We start from the raw sequence: 18355 nt of genomic DNA, 5'->3' as shown, positions 1-18355 counted from the left end.
CATGCAGCAAAGTTCTGCTTAGAAAGACCACAACACTCCTCAGGAGAAGCAAGAAATTAGGATGTTAATAACTAATTAGGGGTTGGAGGATCATCCCTCAATGTTGGTTCAATGAGGCAAAGATTCTACCAAGAGCCTCATCTAAGGAGAATTCAGTGACTTCTGCCAGGTCCACTACCTTTTGGTTTAAGAAAAATTGTTGACTGCAATGCAAATCTATCTTACTTTAAAAGTAATATTTATAAACTTAGAGCATCTCACAGCTCAATCTGTGTTCCCCACTTAATTCACTTCCTACCAAGAGCCAGGGTACACCTACCACCTTTCTTCAGAGTCTCCTGAATTATTTGCAGACATGTGTAAGCCAGGAATGGAGGGTAAGCTGTATACTTTATATTCAGTCCAACAGTAGCAATATCACTATCTAACCATTTTTCCTCTTGCCAAACAACAATGTCCCAACTGTATCCAACAGGTAGATAAATAAATGGACAGAGAGTTGAAAAGACTGATAAACGTTTTTTCCTAAGATTAACAGAAGGGAGGCTCATGTGATATCAAGTCTGGGTATTCCCCCCAAAGTGTCAAAGCAAACTAAAGATGAGTGCAGGGATCTCTTCAGAGAAGCATCTGAATACACAGCCTTCTGAGCATGTCACCTAGGGTGGGCCTCTCCTTTCTGTGGCTTGGATTAACTTGTTCTCTGCCCACCAAACACCATGAGCCCTGAAGGTCAGATTCTGATGATAGCTATAATTATACACCGAGGGTTTTTTAATTATTAATGCACTGGCAGGAAACTTAAGAATCAACAGTATACTGTCTAATCTCAGCCTTGTGAAATTCTAGACATCCTTAAGTCCCAAAACAACTACTTACAAACCCTTGGCAGCAGACTGGCTGGTGATTAACTACTACAGCAGAAACATGAGCAATGCTTCAGGCCTGCAGTTTTCCTGCCACAGTAAGCAACCAGCAGAGCTTTGCTTTGTGTTTCTTATGTAACTCCTGAAGCTAGTAGTACCCTCACTGATCCTGGGAACAAACACAGTTCCATCCTAAGCAGGCCATGCACCTGCTTCTCAGTCACCTGTCAGCACAGCCTTGCCTCCCACACATACCTTCCACTTTGGCCAAACATAGAAGACTCAGCATTTATGGAGTACTTCCTATGCACTAGGTACAGTTCAAAGCGCTTTATGTGTATTAATTCATCTGATTGCCAAGCCCCAGGGGAATGTGCTGGAGTGAGAAAAATACTTTAGCCCAGATTCCCACATGGTTTCTATTCCTTATTTCTAGCTCTGCTGTAAAGCTTATATAACCTAATTTGCATTATGGTACTATTTTTAAAAACCTCCAAAGATCACTACTTCAAACATCAATGAAAGCTATTAACTCCTAACTGGAACCACAATGTGGAAAAGGATATCTAGTCTTACAACTAACTTAATTTGAATTCTTGACTTAAAACAGTATTTATGGAAGATGCTGTTAGAAAAAGAAGAGACTCATTCTTACATAAGAAGCTCTGTGCTCTGTAAATAAGCATTAGAGAGAAAACACACTAATAATGAAACTCAACTCAGCAGCAGTGAGTGTCTTGGCCGTTATTCATTTGCCACCCATCTTTCTTCCGTGTCTCCTGGTAATACTGAGCAACCCATGGACACTATATGGCATCACATTATTAATAAACAATGATGAGAACACCATGATACCTTCCTTGTTCTGGATGACTTCAGAGATGCCCCCACCTCCCGTAGAAGGCACTGGCATAAGAAGAATGGGAATTACAAGAAGACCATTCACAAAACAAGCTGTTTTCAGCTTTAAAAGCTCTTAATGCCCCTGGTGTTTAAGGCTCTGGATTGCTAGAAATCCAACTGCCTCAAGGAAAAAAAATTTTGCTTTTTCCCATAACTCACTATTGAATATTTTCCTCTACTACATTTACTAATGAAATATGAAAAACAGGGAAATTATAATGAGTGATTAATTGTAAGAGCAAAACTTTCCCAGATGTCATCAAATAATGTGGTACAAGGCTAAAATATATTTTTCTTTGTTACACTATAAAAAATGCTTACTAAAGTATTTATCATTCATTTTGTTCAGTTCACGAATTTGGACAGAGAGGTCCATGAAGAAAACCAGAGCAGGTTTCAGGCCCTCAAAAGCGCCAGGGAGGGCTGGGGTTGTGGCTCAGCAGTAGAGCACTCACCTAGCACATGCCAGGCACTGGGTTCAATCCTCAGCACCACATAAAAATAAATAAATGAAGTAAAGATTTTTTTTTAAAAAAAGTGCCAGGGAAATATATTAAATGAGTGAATTTCCAAGTTATGCCAATTTCAGTGATGTCAGACAGCTTGCATTGTTCAGTAGTTTACAATGCCATTAACTAAATTAATGTTCTTTTGCCACAGCTAACCACACACTATTTGCCTCACAAAGTAGGATATTTATAACAGGGCCAATTCTAACAACAAGGAGACTCTCAGACTTAAAATGCTTCCACTGGTTGAAGCCTAGTTCTCCGGCACCCAGAAAAGCACCTCCACACATAGTAGGCACTGGGCTGCTTGAGTAGAACTGGGCTGCCCTGGGAACTAGTCAACTCTACCTTATACAACCTTTTATAGATGTCAAAGCCACATGAAATGTACACACGGATTCTGTACTGTACGGGGAGAGAAAAGTTGTTCTAGCAATCTTACAGTTAGCAATAAACAGAAATTGCTACTTAGAAACAAATATACAACATGAAATTCTCACACACACACACACACACACACACACACACACACTCACACAAAGTCTTAGCACAGAACATCTAACACATAATGAAACACATTTATGGAAACACTAAATGAAGTAAATCCTTATTAAAATATTTGGCCTAACCCTCACATATTTTAAACAAACCCCAAGATGGATAAATGAGGTGGGAAATAAATATTCTAGCTACCTAACCTGGAAGAGACAGATGAATTGCCTTAAATCTATTTGGTCTCCACAGAAAAGTTATTCAACTTTCTGAGTCTTGAAAAGTTGGTCCTGCAAATAATTAGCTTAACTCAGTCAATTATCGGTTTTCCCATAGTTACCTTAATGGTTTGGTTTTTTTCATTTTCTATTGCTTTTTTTTTTATGGCTTCTTGCTGTTGTTGTATTTGGACATACAACACAGATCAGAGATTTTGATTTCTCAGAGAAGTTTCTCTCCTTGAGAAATTGGCACTTTGATCTTCATTTCATATAATAGCTACATATAGAGATCCTACTAGCATGGTCACCAATCTTGCTACTTCTGAAATTCCAGCACTTTGGCCAAGAGTGGCCTGTCATTAAACTCCTCTTAGGTGAACTGCTCCTACCTACCATTTAATTCTTATATTTAAACAAGTACCTGTGTAATTTACATACATGGTATATCCTAGTTTCTACACACATACACACATTTAACTCAGTGAACATGAAATATCTCTCTTGAATAAAAAGCATTTACAAGGGTATTGAAACAAATACGGAAGCTAACTCTTTCACATTTAGATCATAAATTTTTTAAAGGTAATGTGATGACGTAAGTCCTAAGAGATCAAATACATCATATATGATTGTCATATATGCAGGGTGTGTTCGCTTTAATCAGAAAATAAAAGTGCTTACCTTTGTATACTGAGATCACAGCTTACAGTCACTATATCTCAGCCTATTTTATACAAGTGATATGGCTACGAAGGTCCGAGGAGAACGAGAATAAAGTGAGATAAACGTGCTGAAAACTGCTTAAAAGTATTAACCTGAAATACACAGAGGGTCCAACACCAATTTTAAAAATACATTAACGAGGTATTCCCAGCTCTTCAATTAACAATGGTGACTGATTCGTGATTCTCAAACATTCACCCAAAATTTTTAAAAAGAGAAAAAGAATTGGCTAATGCCAGCAAAACTGATTAGTCGTTTTGTTCCCCAGGTTAACAATTTGAGAGAGATTATAAATATCAGCTACCACCTCAACCTGATTCCTTGCTTTTCCATACTATTCGCTCCACCTTGTCAGCATGAGGTATGTTGGAAATCTATTGGACCATTACCTGGCATGAGGAATGGGTGCTCCCATAGCCACATCCCTAGTGAGGCGCCAGCCCCCACAAAAAGATATGGCTTCAACAAAGGAGAACCCTTAGCTTGGAAAAATAATAGTGCCAGCTGACTCAGTCAGGAATGTAACTATTCAATTTATGTGCTAAAAAAGTTTTAAAAAGTGTCAGAAGATTAGCACAGTTCACACGCAAATTCTTAAATTCTACATTGGTCTGTAAATTCCCTGACAAGAGCTACACTAAAAGGGGTTAAATACAGATATTGCTAGGTTTCCAAAGTAAAAGTTTTTAAACAGACACCGTGGCTTTGGACAAAGTATTGCTCTTCTTTAAAATGCTCAGTCATTGCTTTCAAAAAGAAGGTGTCAGAGTGGTGTATCTGAAAGCTGGAAAGCCTCAGGGTATCACATTGCTCTTAAGACCAAGACAGAGAAATTGCCATTTCAAGCCAGACAACCTGATGGTTCTAGAAGTCAGAGAAGAAATCTTGAGGGCCCAAGTGAATAATAAATGGTGCGACGCTCAGAGGCTGGCAATAGGGGCTGTCAATGAAAAAACCACCTACAGTGGAAAAAAGAGCAGAGAAGCAAAACTTTATGTTAATTTCACACAATTTGGTGAAGCCAAGAGCTTCATTTATATTTCTCTGCTCTTTCAGCTGTAAGTGGAATTTTCATTACAAAATGGAGGGGTGGGAAGGGTAAAAGGTAGGGGGACACTTAATTCATTACAGAATTTTAACAGTTGAACTTGCATGGTTATCACTTCTAACGAAAGACTGACAGCTCAATTATTTTAAGTAAAGCAGAGAAATGTAAAAGTTTGCAGCAACTGGGCAGGTTTACAACATGGTTAGTAACTTCCAACAAACAACAAAATTAAAAATAAAAAAAAAAGACTTGGTAGAAACCATTTGAAATGACTGCCATCATGTTGGAAAACAGCACAGCTCCCTTTTCTCCATCAGAGAGGGGTTAAGTTCTGAAGCAGAGTCAGCTACTTCAAAAGAATTTTCTAAAGAGAAATCTCCAGGGAGATTCCAACTTGGAATCCAAATTTGATGATCAATTTCAAGTAACAATACAACCGCAGCTGCCAATTATTAGTATTCCAAAGAAAGAGAACGACTGTAAACATATAATTAATAAAAATTGGACACTACCAGCCATGCTTTTTCTTCTCAGTGATGGCTCTGTTTCATCCATAGGTCAGCAAAACGAATCAATGAAACATGAAAACTCCCGGCTGAAATGGGCCCTTCTTGTTTATGTCTAGCTGCTAATACATAGGATGAGAATGACAAATTACAGCTACTTCCAGCAAGTGATGAGGTTTTATTAAAGTATCACCCACCACTAATAAAGACAAAAGGTCAAGAAGAAACAATTATGTGATATACATCCGAGAATTGACATTAACATCCGTATTGTGTTGCCCACTTCACCCTCATTTCATGGTCCCCAAAAAATCTGACATGTTAAATTTGTCATATTTTGTGAAGCCCACTTTCACTGATGGGCACTGCTCAGTTCTAAAAAGCACAATTTAATAGGCAAAAGGAAAGCTAATTCATAGTTTAAAAAAAAAAAAAAAGACATTTTTAAGACAAAGTGACGAATATTGACAGGGGACCACACTGTTGCCTTCATGGGGGTGAGTACCTTAATGAAACCATTACCTTCTAGTAACATCATTGGCTTTCCAAACAAGGTGAGAATGCAAGTGGAGGTCTCCGGTCTGCACCCTTTACAGAACAGCACAATGTTACCGATTGATCAATTTCCACCAGCATAATCAGGTGTCTTAAAAATAAATGCTGACCCATGGCTGAAACCTGTCACTTTTCACAGCAGCACTCAACAAGAACTGGGACAATCGAAGAGCAAGTTTTTATGGGGACCCTGTTGCTGCTTTAGATTCTGATGTAATTGAAGAGGAAAGGAAACCCTTCAATGAATCCCAGAAAAATCAATCACTAATCTTCTATCTGCGTGAAAAAAGTCAGGGAATGAACACAGTATCTTACAGAGTGAAGAAGGCCACAAGAACAAAAGAGGGTGATTGATTGATTAATTTATTTTTTAAAACTTGGAAATTCGTAAACTAAAATAATCACATTCCTCTTTCCCCATCTCTGGGTAGTGCCATCATTTTAATAAGCAATGCTAGGATAACAGAATGTAACCTTTATCGTGGGGACACCCTTGTACAACCAGAGTACATAGGGTTTACAAAGTAAGTAGACTAGCTGGAACTAACAATCGCTTTTGCCTTGTTTTAGCAGTTTGCTTACAAATGAATGGGTTTCTCGGGATAAGTTATTATTAGTTTGCAATTCCTTATAATTTGATACCAAAGCATATCAAAAATAATAAGCTAAAACAATATTCAAACCCATATTTTATTGGCTTTAATTACACACTTCAATATTTACAAAGTTAAAGTTTAAATGAAAAGTCTCTATTGTTTTTAAAAAAAATAACTACAGCCCGAATTAAAGTGCCCTGGGGCAAATACATATCAATCAGCTAAGAATCAGTGACTGCATCAGGAACCAGGCAGTACTCTGTGTTACAACAAAGCAGTTTATTTGTGATCAGTGTTTGAGACTCTATACATCCTTCACAAATTTAATTTTACATAATCTGATACTCTCTTAAAACTTAAAACTTTGAACTGCTAGACTTTTATTTCCTTAGAACAGAAGGGCTGGTATAAATTATTTTCCAGAAATGAGGTACCGTTTCACAGAACTGGTTTCTCTTTTTTTTGTTTGTTTTCAAGTTTTAAAGAACTAAATTTGTATTTGTTAAAATCAAAAAGTAGGAAAGATGTTCTTTACAAATAATTTTGATCAAGTATGTGTTCAAAGAAAGCAGGATAAAAAGGCTTTTCCTCTAACATTCTGAATTGTACTGTATTGGTGTTCAATAGGAATGAGCTTCTGTCATTTGCTAAAAGAATGAGTAGTGGGGAACAGGATATGTTGGGAATTTCATAACGGGTAACAGAACCATTCTCTTGGGCAAACCTACAGAGAAAAGAAACGGAGAGGACTCCAAATAAGTTTAATACTCCAATAAAAATTTCAAAAAAAAAATATCTTACAGTAAATTTCATTAACCTTTTCCAGATTAGTCATTCAACATATACTATTTTGGAAGAGGCCCACAAATCTCTTATACATCTCCAATTTTGAAATTACTCTTGTATTTCAATAAATAATATTTCCTACTCAAAAGTTAGATGGCTACATAAGAAGAATGATATTCAGAAATGACATTTGAGTAAGCTGCCATGAATTCTACACATCAAAGTGATGCTATTAATATTTTAAAGTAACTCTAAAAATCCATATTAGTTCTCAGTTTGGCACATCACATATTAAAGGACAAATAGGGATTGTCAAGATGCAAATCACAACTTTCTGGGAAGGCCTCAGTTAGTTACCTGGAAGTCGGCTCCAACAGGAGACACGACCAGGTGTTTAACTTCTCAATGGCTACTGCCAATATTGGCATGGCAAATCTGGAAAGATTAATTATTTTCTTAATTTGTAATTAATACGTTCTTGTGGCCTCACAAACTTCTGCATACTCATGTAGGATTTGAAATCTGCTCCTATTCCTATTCTAATATTTAACCTATAGAGAAATCACAAAGCAGCAACAGCAGGTATTTAAGAGCACCAGATGATCAGAGGGAAATTATCCCACATGCAACAGCTTTACAAAGGCCAAAAGACATATTTACCTTACAGCCAAAATAAAGCATCATTTTAGTAGGTTTGCATCACAATAACATTTAAAAACCAAATCTTTTATGTGAAAAATGGGGGCATCAAATTTTACCAGCTTTGGAAGTCAGTTATATGGCACGTGGAAGAGAGGAGCCTTCTGAACGGAGGCTCAGAGGCCACAGGGTGAAAGTATAATGTTAAAGGAAGAAAGGGAGGACCAAGAGGGAAAAATTAAAGAGACTGAGGGGAAAACATGGATGGTAACTTAAGAGGATAGATACAAAATATTTTATAAAGGGAAAAAATAAGCTCTCACAAACCTTTATTAAAGAATCTGAAACTTACTATATGACTGAAAGACACAAACCTAAAATCCTGCCCTGGGAGGCACATGCTCTGGTCCTCACATAAGAAACAGAGCACGGGAGTCAAATGTGCTATATTTGGATAAACTGAACAGACCCCATTTGGGATTGGGGTGGCAGCTAACTGAAGGGCAAAAGCCAATGGCCAAGCCAAAAGGAGCTAGACAGTATGAATTCAGAAGGAAATCTGGGTGAAAAACACATATTTGAATTAGTCCCTAATTCCCAATCACCCCATATTGCTCCAATTCAGAATATGGGGAGGCCTTCGCCACACTGAATGTGCCAGAGAAGACATGAGGAAAAGGATGTAAGTCTAGGTTTTGTAATTGCTCCAAATATTTTACCCTTGCTATTTTTCTACATCTTTCCAGATATACATTTCCTATCTTAATGGGCAAGGAAGTCAAACTATTCATTTTCTATTTATTTCTACAGTTATGAAATCAGATGAAGCTTCAGTTTAGCAGTGTCTTAAGGACCCACAATTTTCATCCAAATAAAAATGGCAAAGCTGATGTGTGGAAAGAAATAGCACAATGTGAAGGTCTGAGGCTCAAATAGAGGATTCATGCTACAAATAGCAATACATAGAAGGCCTTTGTCTTCTGGGTGCATGCACACCCAGCCTAGGGCTGAGTGGACAAACATCCTCGTTCATGTGTGCTCACCCGCACACACACTCACTCTCTTCTTCTCTCAATGACAAACATCCTGCAAATGGTTGATTCTTTAATGTACAGCACCTGAGTTACGAAAAATGTCTAAGGCATATCACTGACTCCAAACCTACTGCCTCCATTGCCACATAAACCTCATTCAAAAGTTATCCAAAGGGCCACTGAGGTTCATTTGCATATTTGCTTTCTTTATTGAGGGGGTGGGACAGTCCTATGATTGTATAGCATGAACTACTTCTGCAGAAGGAACTTAAGGAATACCATTGGTGAACCTCTATTATCTCCTCCCTAGGACAAATGACATCCATTTATTTCATCCCCAAAGCAAAAATGTATAGAAAAGGATGATGGCAACAAAATTTAAGTGAGCATTTTCTATTCTTGACTCAAATCACCCACAGTTTACACAATTCAAAACCAGAAACTTAAATATAGCTATATAACTGGCATGCGGCCAAGCTAGAAACTGGTATGGCCCTTCAGTTAGCCTTTGAATGGAGTGTAAGTTGGCTGTAAGAAGAATTACTTAAAATACTTAATTTCAATATGGTCAAAAACAGGCAATTAGAACAAGCAATCCTTCAATCAGGCAAAGCGGAGAGAAGAGCAACTCCAACCAAACCAAGAACCACAAGGTTGTGGCATTTTCAAAGGGAATTTAAGTTGGGTCACTAGAATGATTAGGTCTGAGATTCTTCAATTCATGTGCTGAAACCCTGGATACAACTGTGCTTTGGATTTCTATGAAAGACTAGCTAAGAGAAGAAATGAGTAAGATGGTGTACATACCATAGGCAGGGGCAGCTGTGCTGTAACCATATGGTGTTCCATAGCCTGGTGCAAAGAAGAAGAAGGCAGATCAGTCCAGGACCAAAGGGAGCCAGAACTTGCCCAATTCATAAGCCACCTGGTTGGGCACCCCAGGCCCTCAGAACTTTTTCCAGAAACTGTCGGTAAGAATGATTCCCAGAGTGGTCCTAGTCTAGAAGCTCTCTGTGCCTGACTGAGACAAAAATCGTAACCTACAAGGCTCTCCTTGAACTACCACAATATCTACATCTAGAGTCTCTCACTGCAGTTCCACACTATACTGTAATTACTGACTCTGTGGTTCCCATTAGAGTGGCAAAGAACAAGTTTTACTCATCATTCTATCATCTGAATCTAGCAGAATGTACAGCATTTGTTGAACAAAAGAATGCTTAGAACTAAATTAATTTCTCAAATTTGGAAAACAGAATTTTGTAAGTCTTGTTTTTAGAAAACATCAACAAAGAAGATTAAGGACTCAGCTGCCATTAAAGGAGGTACATGTGTCAGGTCATAGGCCCAAGGGCAAATTCTATGACTTTTGATCAACATCTGAACTGGCCCCCAGCACAGGGTCTCCCAGTAATCATTGGTGAACTTGAAAATAGCACCCAGTGCCTATGAAAAATGTTCATTATTATTAAGTTAAAACTCGTATAAAGAACACAGATTTCCTCTACCCGATGGTACTGGGAGTTGAATCCAGGAGCCTCTACCACTGAGCCATATCTCCAAACCTTTTTTTATTTTACTTTGAGGCTTGTCAATAAGTTGTGTAGGCTGGCCTAGAACTTGCAATCCTTCTGCTTCAGCCTCCCAAGTCCCTGGGATTACAAGCATTTGCCACTGCACCTGGCCACAAATGCTTTGGGGTCAATTGGTTCTAACACCAATTTCTTATATGTCCTCACTTAGACAAGTCACGTCTGAGTTGCCATTTTCTCATCTCTCAAATGAAAAATCTTCCAAGCTACTTTGTAGAATTGTTATAGGAATTAGAAATATCGTCTTACTAGATTAAGTCATAATTTTTAATCATTCAGGAAAAACATCTTAAAATATATGAATACAAAATTGCTTGGGTTAATCTCTAGGGGGAAAAAAGAAAAAGGATATAATATCTACAAGGGCCCTACATAAATCTCTATACAAAACAAATCTAGCTTTTTCATATTATAACTCCTTTTTAAAGAATCATTTCTGCTATTCACAATGTTTCAGCTCCTCTCGGTAACCAACTGTAACTCATTCCTGAGATTAAGATCTCATATCAATCCCCTGGGAAGTCTCCCAGGCTCGCTGCCCACTCCTCTGCTCATCCAGTACTGCAGCTTCCACTGATATTGCACTGTGCTTATTCCAGAATCTCTCCCTGTCTCCCTGACCTTGAGCACTAGGGATAGGTGGGCTAGGTCTGAGTCATCTTTGAATGCCCAGTTCTCAATGTCCTGTTTGGGGGGGGGGGGGGGAACAAAACAAAACACTCAAATGTAAGCTAAAGAGGTAAACTGCTTTTATGCACCAAATGAAAATATTTCTTGCAGGATGACAATTTTTTTTGCCATTTAGTCTATATTTAAATCATGTAGAGTTAGAGGGAATACAACTCAGTTTTAGTGCTCACTAAATTGTGTATTTTAAGAACATATAATACAGCTGAAATAAGCAGTAGGAACTAAAGATGGTAGCAGAAGCCAAAAAGAGAAATTAATGCTTTAAAGAAGGTTGTATAGCAAATCTATTCCAAGAACTGGGAGCTGTTTTTCTAAGGCTAGTTTGAAGAGTTTTACCAAAACCCTTAAAAGAAGATTAAACTGTAACTGTTTAGCTGGTCACTGATCGGATGGGCCATTGGGATTCTAATCCTGACATCACCTTTAACTAGCAAGGTATCTTTGTACCTATTATTTAACTTTTCTGAGCTTCAGAGTTGTATTCAATAGCTGAGTTGGTAATCAACAACCTACGACAGTCCTTGCTGCATAGACTATACTCCACAAACAGCATATTTCGCATTCATCATCTAAACTGACCTAATCTGAATCTTCTCTAGGCCATAAATGTATTTCTTTTTTAAAAGCTTCAGGATTCAGCCCTTGCAGAGAGATCAAGGTAACAGCATACAAGCAAGAGAATCTGGAAGCCATCAGGTACATATAATTTCTCTCATGATGACTATACTTGACCATAGCTGCCTACCCCTCAAGCAGGAGGCAAACAGCCCAAGATCCAATAACAAAAGATGTGACCATATTAAGCCCTCATGGAACACACTGTCAAAGACAAAGTTCATCTCACTAACTTGCCCATTGTTGTTTAATGAGAGTTCAGCCCTTTCTATAATGCAATGAATGGGGCTAAAAATATTAAGTTTCAGTACAGAACATAAAAATGTCTTAATTTTAGAAACAAACCATAATACACTATAAGAACTCATGCCATTTTCCCCCACCCTTAACTCATATTTTAGTGGCTGGATTTTTTTTGAGTTTTGTTTTGTTTTGTTTTGCATGGGCGCTGCTGGGGATTGAACCCAGGGGCGCTTTACTACTGACCTACATTGCTCAGCCCTTTTTAATATTTTGAGACATTATCTCCCAAGTTGCTTTGAGCTTTGTTAAATTACTGAAGCTGGCCTCAAACTTGCAATCCTCCAGCCTTAGCCTCCCAAGTCACTGGGATGCCACCCAGTTCCTCTAACTAAAAAAAAAAAAAAATCCTACAGTGATACATGCCTGTAATCCCAGTGGCTCAGGAGGCTGAGGTAGGAGGATTGTGAGGTTAAAGCCGGCCTTAGCAATGGCAAGGTACTAAGCAACTGAGACCCTGCCTCTAAATAAAATATAAAATAGGGCTGGGAATGAGGCTCAGTGGTCAAGTGCCCCTGAGTTTAATACCCAGTATCAAAAAAAAAAAAAATCCGAGGCAATACCTTTGAATCCTCACTCTTTAACATTCTATATATTCACTTCATCAATTTTGTTTCCTAAATACTCCTTCAGTCTCTTTACTTCTTGCCACCCATCTACTCCCCTGCATCTGCTGGGTTCCACTATCTCTTGCCTAGGAGATCCATCTACAGTAGGCTTCTAATTGGTCTTGTCATACCCATACCTGTCCCTGCAATCTCTTCTTCACACTACAGAAGGTGTGATCTTTACAAATAAAGTCTGACATTGTCACTTCTCTCCTCATGACTTCCTACTGCACTTAGGATTCTAAAACCAAAATCCAAGCCACAGCCTATAGTACTGGGACTGAGCTCCCACTTCAACTCACACATCATTCCCCCACCTCTCCCTTTACCCACAGCTCTCCACACTCCAGACATTTTGGCCTTCTCTGCTTCTTCAAATGAACCCATTTCCCCACCACCAACACCACAAAGTCTCTGTACATGCTATTCCCTCTGTGTGCAACACTCTTCTATTCCAGTCCTCTCTCAGTTAACACCTACTCATTCTCCAATGCTATTTTCCAGTGTCACTTCTTCAGGGACCCATGAGACTAGATCAGGGGCCTCTGTTACATGTTCTCATAGCATGATGTCCATCTTCAGTTTAAAATTGTTATTAACTTAAGTAACATGTCTCACTCTTCACACCATAAGCTGCAGGAGAGCAAAATTCACGCCTGGTATGTAAAATAAAGCAGGCACACTCTTATACATCTATGAGTGATACAACTGCATCAACTTCTAGAGGTATAATACCAAAACCACATTATTGATAAAATTTCTTAAAAGACCAATTCTTTTCTTAGAGGAAAACGCAATCTAAGAAAATTTGGAAGGACATTACTTATAATGACTAAATAAGACCTAATCTTTTAACAATTTCATCTTGATCCAAAAGTACAAGTGGCTTATTCATCAAGTGAAAACTTCCATAGTTTCAATATTGCAAAGAACTTCATTTTAACAAGATCATTGAACATTCACTGCTAAAGTGACATATGAATTAAATGGAAATAGGGCAGCTTCACAATCTCCTGCAAGCTATGAGATAAAATGGGAATAATAATACAAACTTTGGAAATACAAGCCCCTGCAATCAAATTCTAACTCTAATGCTCAATAATAGTTTCACCTGGGACTAGCTACCTTATCTCCCCCCTTACTTTCTTTATCTGGACAGTAATTTCTACTGTGAAGGTTAAAAGTTAAGTGAAATAGGGGCTGGAGTTGCGGCTCAGTGGTAGCGCTCTTGCCTGGCATGCGAGAGACACTGGGTTCGATTCTCAGCACCACATACAAATAAATAAAATAAAGGTCCACCAACAACTAAAAAATATTTTTAAAAAATTAAGTGAAATAATTTATATAAAAATACCTGACGTATAGTAAGCTCTGGATAAATAAGTTCCCCCTTTTCCCCTTCTCTGTAATTTTTTTGTCTTCGGTGATACACTAAGTTTAACAAATGCTACTGATGCCAGGCTTCACCCCAATTAAGAAGACTCCTGTTTTTTCTCTCTCAGTATAACTAACCTGATCTCTATGCCCCCATAGAATATTCCTGCTCAGGTGTTCAAATACCTCAATCTGTGGAACATCTTTCAGATTCCTCATTTTCAAAATATGTTCCCCTGACCTAGGTGCAATATTGCTTATTTGTCTCTCCCTCTGGGAAGGCTCTAATTACTCAGCAGATTCTAGGAAAAAAAATATGAAATTCTGTAGATCGTCTTCAAGTTGTATACACTTATCTCACACCTGTGATGTATTTCCAGAGATCCTATACAACCATGGAAAATGAAAATGCTATTCTTCAGATCTGAGTTCCAAAGAGGCAGCCATCTCTTGCAGTTAGTACTAACCTGGAGCTATGTAGCCAGGAGCAGCTGTAGCCCCAACAAAAGCTCCCCTTGTCAGAGTTCCTCTTCCTCTGCCCCGAACCGCCTGGACTGCTGCAGACACAGCTGTATTCACGACACCCTTTGCCTATAAAAAGGACATTTTCATCAATGACAGGAAGAAGAGCCATCAGCCTCTCACCTCTTTGATGCACAGCCACCGTAAGAAACTATGGGCTAATCAGGTGAGACAATCAGTCATCTGTAACAAGGATCTTTGATGTGTCACAGGCAAATCTAAAATGACACCTACCTTACAGAACTGTTCTGAAGAATATGCTGGGCACATAAAAGGATACAAATAACTTCTTTTCACAAGGGTTACCCAGAAAAGAGTTCTTATTAAACACACAAATTTCAATAGTGAAATCAATTCCAAAGTCATATTAGGCTCGACGAAAGTCATTACAGACAATTGATACCTGGGTTGGAAAGCACTGAATTTTCTGCCTAGAGGCAGAAAACATTCCAGCAACAAACTACCCAGCATTAGGTGCAAACCTAAGTGATAAAAATAGAACAGACCAAGACAGAAAGACCAAAGATGTGGACACCAGTTCCTCATCTGTGACCTTAGGAAGATCATGGATTTTCTGTGAGCCTATTGTTCTGCCATTGGTATGTTTCTATCAATCATTAATAAACACCACCACCAGTCTTCTTCTTGCTCTAAACTGGTGAATTCACATCATATCTCCCTCTCTCCCTCTCTCTCTCTGGCAGTACCCTCACTGTAAAATGAGGATAATGATATCCACTTCATTTTCCTTAAAGTAGAAACAGTAACTGAGAGTACAGACATGAAAACAAATTAAAAATTAAAACTGGTAAATCAAGGAGCAAGAGTACAGAAGACTACTAAAACACCCCTTTCCCAAAGAGAAAATTTCGAAAAATCAAAAAGAATTTTAATTTAAATATTATAGTTATTTTTAGTGCAAAAATGCAATAAAACTCAAGCTTGAAACCACTAAGATTCCTTAAAGAAATAAGGTACATAGAAAGTGGTGCACAGCTTCAAAGCACACTGATAAAGTCAACAAGAGCCTTGAAATTGAAAGAAGACAGAATCAGAGGATACACACGTTCATCTCACATGGAAAAATCATCATCCCTTTGTTCTCCTAAGATAGCTGCTACCTCTGACATGACTAGCCAGAAGATACTTCCAAGGTCAAATATATCATGCACGGGGACAGAAGTTTTCCTCTTTGCTTGAAATAAACCAACCCACACATCCAAAATAGACTGCTTCTTGGCTGTCAAACACATTGAACACATAAGTTTTACAGTTTCTAGTACGAAAAATTTCTAAAACTGAGTGAACTTCATATAGACTTTTAAGAAAAAAAAATACAGCTTAGTTGAAAATAGTTAGGAACCAACAATCTGAGCGCAGCAAGTGTTTCCACCCAGGTTGAACTCCTGATATGAGCAACAAGCTTCACTATCTAATAAATACTTGACCCTACACTAGGCTTTTTAAATTTTTTAAAATATCTTTATTTATTTATTTTTTTTTTTTAATGTGGTTCTGAGGATCAAACTCAGTGCTGTGAGATAAGTGCTCTAACACTGAGCCCCAACCCCAACACTGCTTGGCTTTGTAAAGCACTAAAATTAACTGAACACATCCAAGATGTAACCCATGGGGGAAAACAAAACAAAGCAATGTAACAATGATTTTTGTGCTTAATCTAGAACATAATTTGTCCTATAGTTACTATAAGATTTTAGGAAAAGAAAATATTATTTTCTACATATGTGACACCATAATTTAACAGCTCTATTTTTATTATTATTTGGGGGTAGGATTGAACTCAAGGGCACTCAACCACTGAGCTGCATCTCCAGCCCTATTTTGTATTTTATTTAGAGACAGGGTCTCACTGAGATGCTTGGTGCCTCACCATTGCTGAGGCTGGCTTTGAACTTTCTTTTTCTTTTTTTTTTTTTTTAAAGAGAGAGGGAGAGACAGAGAGAGAGAAAGAATTTTTAATATTTATTTTTTTAGTTATCGGCGGACACAACATCTTCGTTTGTATGTGGTGCTGAGGATCGAACCTGGGCCGCACGCATGCCAGGCGAGCGCGCTACCGCTTGAGCCACATCCCCAGCCCTGGCTTTGAACTTTCGATCCTCTGCCTCAGCCTCCCACGCCACTGGGATTACAGGTGTGTGTGCCAATATGCCTAGGTCTATTTTTATTTAATCTTAGTAAAAGTTAATTTTCTCTTTATATTTTAAATCCTAGAGTTTAATCAATGTTTAGTACAGCTGATATGAGAAGTTTAAGAAAATATAAAACAAATATCTAGATGGATATCACATGCAATAGAAACACCCACAGCCTTTCAACAGAGACCACCCAGTTTGAAAGGGAATCTCTATCATCAATTAGCTATATGACTGCATGCAAATTTCTTAGCTTCCTCTACTGTAAATGAGATAAATTCTACCCTCCTACAATGGACTTAGCAAATGGATAAAAGGGCCTAAATATAATTTTTTTTTTTTTTTTTTTAGTTGTAGTTGAACACAATATTTATTTATTTATTTATTTTGAAGTGGTGTTGAGGATTGAACCCAGGGCCTCGCACGTGCTAGGCCAGCACTCGACCGCTGAGCCACAATCCCAGCCCCATAAAAGGCCTAAATATAATTTTTAACATACAAGTTTAAATAGCTAAGTTCCTTCAATTAATCTAAGCATGTTTAATGTCTCTATCACATAGTACATTCAGATATTATTATTACACTAGCACTCTCCATAAATCAGAGAATGTGTCTTATATTGACTTATGTATCCCTTTTCCCCTCACAATCACACATAAGGTACATGTCCAGAAACACACATACACAGGGGGACGTACTGGAGATTGAACATAGTGGTACTTTTACCACTATGGCATCCCTAGCTCTTTTTATTTTTTTATTTATAGACACTATCTCACTAAGTTGCTAAGGCTGGCCTTGAACTTGCAATATCCCTGTCGCAGACTTCATAGATACTAAGATTACAAGCATTGACCATTATACCCCACTTAGAAAACATTTTTTAAATGAAGGGATGGAAGGATATCATATGCAAAAAACATGTAAGAAGGAAGTTATCTTTTCCAAATACCCTGAGAAGATCCTGGGTCTTTAGTAGCACTGACATTCCTAGCCAGTAATTTATACAAGCAACACAGTGTCATCTTTTTTGTGCTGCCCACAGAAGGAAACCCCAAGTAAACAATGTCAAAATACAAAGTAGAGAGAAAATGGAAGAGGAGATGAAAAGTTACAAGAAAAGTGTGAATCCTAAGCAGTTTGTCAGCCTCCTGAGCTAGATCCATGCTCACACCTACCAAAAGTCCAAATCACCTCAACATTTCACCTCATCAAGAATGACCCCAATCCTTCAAATATTGCTATCTGCCTCTCTTACAGCTATACAATGTGCCTTAAAAAAAACAGAACAGGGAACAACTGGTCTTGATATATATTATTCATGAGCTAGCCCCTCAAAAAAGTTGCCAAATAAATGATAAAGAAACAATTTCAGAAAAAGGTAAAGTAGCAAGTGTACAGGAAATTTCTTACAACATTTTTCAAAAGTTTTGTAAGGTTTAGCTAAACTCATACCTGAGGAATAATCTTCTTTTTCTTATTATTTGCTGCATTGGGTCCAGAAAACAGCTTCTCCAGGGCAGCTAAGGCTGCACTTGCCTTGGCCACTTTCTTATTTGGACCTGCGCCTCTGAATTTCTGTCCATCTACTTCTACCTGAAATCAAGAATTCCAGTTTGC

General features: G+C 38.1%; 1 protein-coding gene across 8 annotated transcripts in view; it reads right to left on the bottom strand.

The window, feature by feature from the left end:
• Nucleotides 1-18355, bottom strand: part of Strbp (spermatid perinuclear RNA binding protein) — a 144150-nt gene that overhangs the window by 9687 nt on the left and 116108 nt on the right. For 4 of the 8 annotated variants that reach the window (XM_076845512.2, XM_076845508.2, XM_076845511.2 and 1 more), the window contains 4 exons: nucleotides 18191-18331; nucleotides 14525-14648; nucleotides 9686-9730; nucleotides 6187-7143 (listed from right to left, as the gene is read on the bottom strand). In XM_076845512.2, coding sequence (XP_076701627.1) covers nucleotides 7067-7143; nucleotides 9686-9730; nucleotides 14525-14648; nucleotides 18191-18331 — 387 coding nt within the window. In that variant the 3' untranslated portion in view covers nucleotides 6187-7066. Of the gene's footprint in view, nucleotides 1-3672; nucleotides 3807-6186; nucleotides 7144-9685; nucleotides 9731-14524; nucleotides 14649-18190; nucleotides 18332-18355 lie in introns of those variants that run through there. The other 4 variants (XR_013090348.2, XR_013090349.2, XR_013090350.2 and 1 more) reach the window with 2 other exon arrangements.

The sequence above is a fragment of the Callospermophilus lateralis genome, chromosome 2, assembly GCF_048772815.1.
Source record: "Callospermophilus lateralis isolate mCalLat2 chromosome 2, mCalLat2.hap1, whole genome shotgun sequence".
NCBI lineage: Eukaryota > Metazoa > Chordata > Mammalia > Rodentia > Sciuridae > Callospermophilus > Callospermophilus lateralis.
Note: the sequence above shows the minus strand (reverse complement) of the source record. Positions and strands in the feature narration are given on the sequence as shown.